This window comes from Camellia sinensis, chromosome 9 (assembly GCF_055761805.1).
Source record: "Camellia sinensis isolate YWXY chromosome 9, ASM5576180v1, whole genome shotgun sequence".
Classification (NCBI taxonomy): Eukaryota; Viridiplantae; Streptophyta; class Magnoliopsida; order Ericales; family Theaceae; genus Camellia; species Camellia sinensis.
Genome location: NC_138969.1, coordinates 127,268,355 through 127,270,885, shown reverse-complemented (window position 1 = coordinate 127,270,885; position 2,531 = coordinate 127,268,355). Strand labels below are relative to the sequence as shown.

The 2,531-nt window shown below is 46.7% G+C and overlaps 1 protein-coding gene across 1 annotated transcript; it reads right to left on the bottom strand.

Moving 5' to 3' along the window:
- Positions 1–420: 420 nt before the first annotated feature.
- Positions 421–957, bottom strand: LOC145799740 (uncharacterized). Its single transcript, XM_082889371.1, has one exon. The coding sequence runs from the start codon at positions 955–957 to the stop codon at positions 421–423; it is 537 nt and encodes a 178-aa protein (XP_082745497.1).
- Positions 958–2,531: the final 1,574 nt, after the last annotated feature.

The window sequence follows — 2,531 nt, the reverse complement described above, 5'->3', positions numbered from 1 at the left end:
AATTAGTTGCTACATGTCGACTTGATTCAGGGAGGCACCGACCATGAAGAACCTGTCAGGATTCCCGTCAATTTCGACTCGATCAAGGACTTCCGTAGCCTTTTCACTTGGGAGCCGCCCAACATCGTTGAGGCTCTCTCGATCCGGCACCTCAATAGAATTCACTTCCAGTTCTCTGGGTGTCTTTGCGGCAAGAAGATAACATACTTGTGCCAATTTCTAGGAACCACGGATTTGTTCAATGTCGCGTTCAGTAGGGAAGCGGAGCAGTTGATGATAGGTGCTTGGCACGGCCTGCATGGTATGCAGCCAAGTTCGTGCCATGATGAGATTATACGGCGAAGGAAGCTTGACAACCAAAAATTCCACATCCACTGATCGGGAGCCCGCTCGAACTGGTAGTGTGATTTTGCCCAACAGCTATTCTGGATTAGCGTTGTAGCCGAATAATGGATAATGAGCCCGAGACAGGTCCGACTCAGTGAAGCCGAGTTTGATGAAGGTCTTGTAGTACATAACTTTCGAAGTTCTCCCCTGGTCAATGAGAACACGTTCAACAGTGAATCGATTTATGTGCAGTTCGATGACCAAGGGATCAATGTGCAGGAGCATTACTCTGACCAAATCAGAATCATCGAAAGTAATACTCGAAGCTTCATGGGGCCGTTTCGCTGGTGTGATTTGCTTCTGTGGGTCAGGATGCGACTGAATTTTATGTACCGCAGATGCCATCAGCAAACTGTAAATCATATGGATTACACCAAGTGGGGGTGAATCTTGTCGTAAAGCAACTGTTTTGGTTGAATTGTTCTTTCGGACGTGTTTCTTAAGCTGACCGTCTTGTACCAACTCCTCAAGATGATCTTTCAAGGCATAACAACTATCGGTATCATGTCCGTGGTCTTTGTGATATTCGCACCGTCTATCCCATCTCCTCGTGTCGGGAGGTCCCACCATCTTGGGTGGCCATTTGAAAAACAGAAGATGTTGAATTGTAGACATAACCGCGCTGATCGGCTTCGAAAACTCTATATATTTCTTTCTGCGCGCTTGATGTGCCTGTTATCCACTTGAAGTTGTTCATTAGCGCGTTGTGAACAATGGTCATTTGATCAGCGCGAATCTCGTCTTTTGTCTCGTTTAGCCCAATTCCATGGTCTAGGGCTCCATGAGGGTACAAAATTGATCGGGTGAACGATCTCAGATGGGGCTGTCCTGTTGGCCTTGTTCCCAACTTTAACCTGCAGTGTGTCATCCTCCACTTTGCAGTATTCCTCGACTTTCTTCATTAGCGACTAGACTATTTTGGGGGGCATTCTGGTCAAGGAGCTACGGAGGGCACTATCAGGGTGCAACCCCATTTTAAAGGCGGTGATGGCCATGGGGTCATTGCAGGCATCATCTACGAGATTAAAGCATTCCCAATAGCGCGCCGAATAAGCACATAAGGTTTTTCCTGGTTGAATTTGCATTGCCCAGAGAGAATCGGCCTGCTTCGGCTGGACCTCATTGGTGATGAACCTTGCCCTGAAGGATTTTTGGAGTTGATGAAAGCTCTTAATTGATGTCGGTTCCAATTTATAATACCATCTGACGGCCAGTGGTCCCAAACTGCTGGGAAATATTCGACACATGAGGGCCTCGTCATCTGCATGTAGTGTCAGGGTTTGCTTGTAATGACGGATGTGATCGGTGGGATCTGATTTTCCATCATATAGGGTGAACAATGGAGCTTTGAACTTTTTGGGTAGTACTGCCCTTGCGATCCGTTGCACAAAGGAGTCATGTTGATCCTCTTCGTCTGAATAATTTCTTCTTCGTTTAGTCCTTGCACACGGACTCCCTTCGGAAGAGCTGGAGACTTTGACTCGTCCATTCTTTTTGGATTCTGGGGATGACAAGTCAAAATCACTGCTACTGTCTTGTCTCCGAATTCGAGGTCCTCGACCATCCTTTCTCAGAGGTCGTACCGGATCTTGGCGCACGGCCTGTTGGGATTTTGCCACCTCTAAGGCCAAATCCTGTCGAAGGCGCTTGTTCTCCGCCATCATGTTTTCCGACCTCTATTCGTTTTGCTTCACCTGATCCATAATTGCTTACATTGTCTCATGTGCTGATGTCGAGGATGAAGTCTGGACAGCTGAGTCGAAGTTCAAGGCTCTTCATGCGTTAATGTTTTCTGGTCCAAGCAGGTTGCTTGGAGTGGCATCAACTCGTGGTGTAAGGTCGTCAGAGACTACCGGAGGATCTTCCGTCACGCCCGCCATGGATATGCTGGAGTATTTCTACAAATAGCGCCAATTGTGGAGAAGTGGTTTGGGAATACTCTTTGGATCCAACGGGATGCTCGAGATCCTCAGCTAGTCACCTGAAAAAGAATGAACACTCCGGTTGAGGGTGCCGGAATTAGCACGCCAACTGATAAGTTAGTATATACTCTCTTGGTTGCTTATATCTTAAGTTAAACTTACTTGTTCTCACATACCTTTTGTTAGCTGATACTTTCCTTATTTATAGTCATTCTTGATGTT

Coding starts and splice junctions, on each gene's coding strand:
- LOC145799740 (XM_082889371.1), bottom strand. CDS start 957: ATGGTGGGACCTCCCGACACGAGGAGATGGGATAGACGGTGCGAATAT.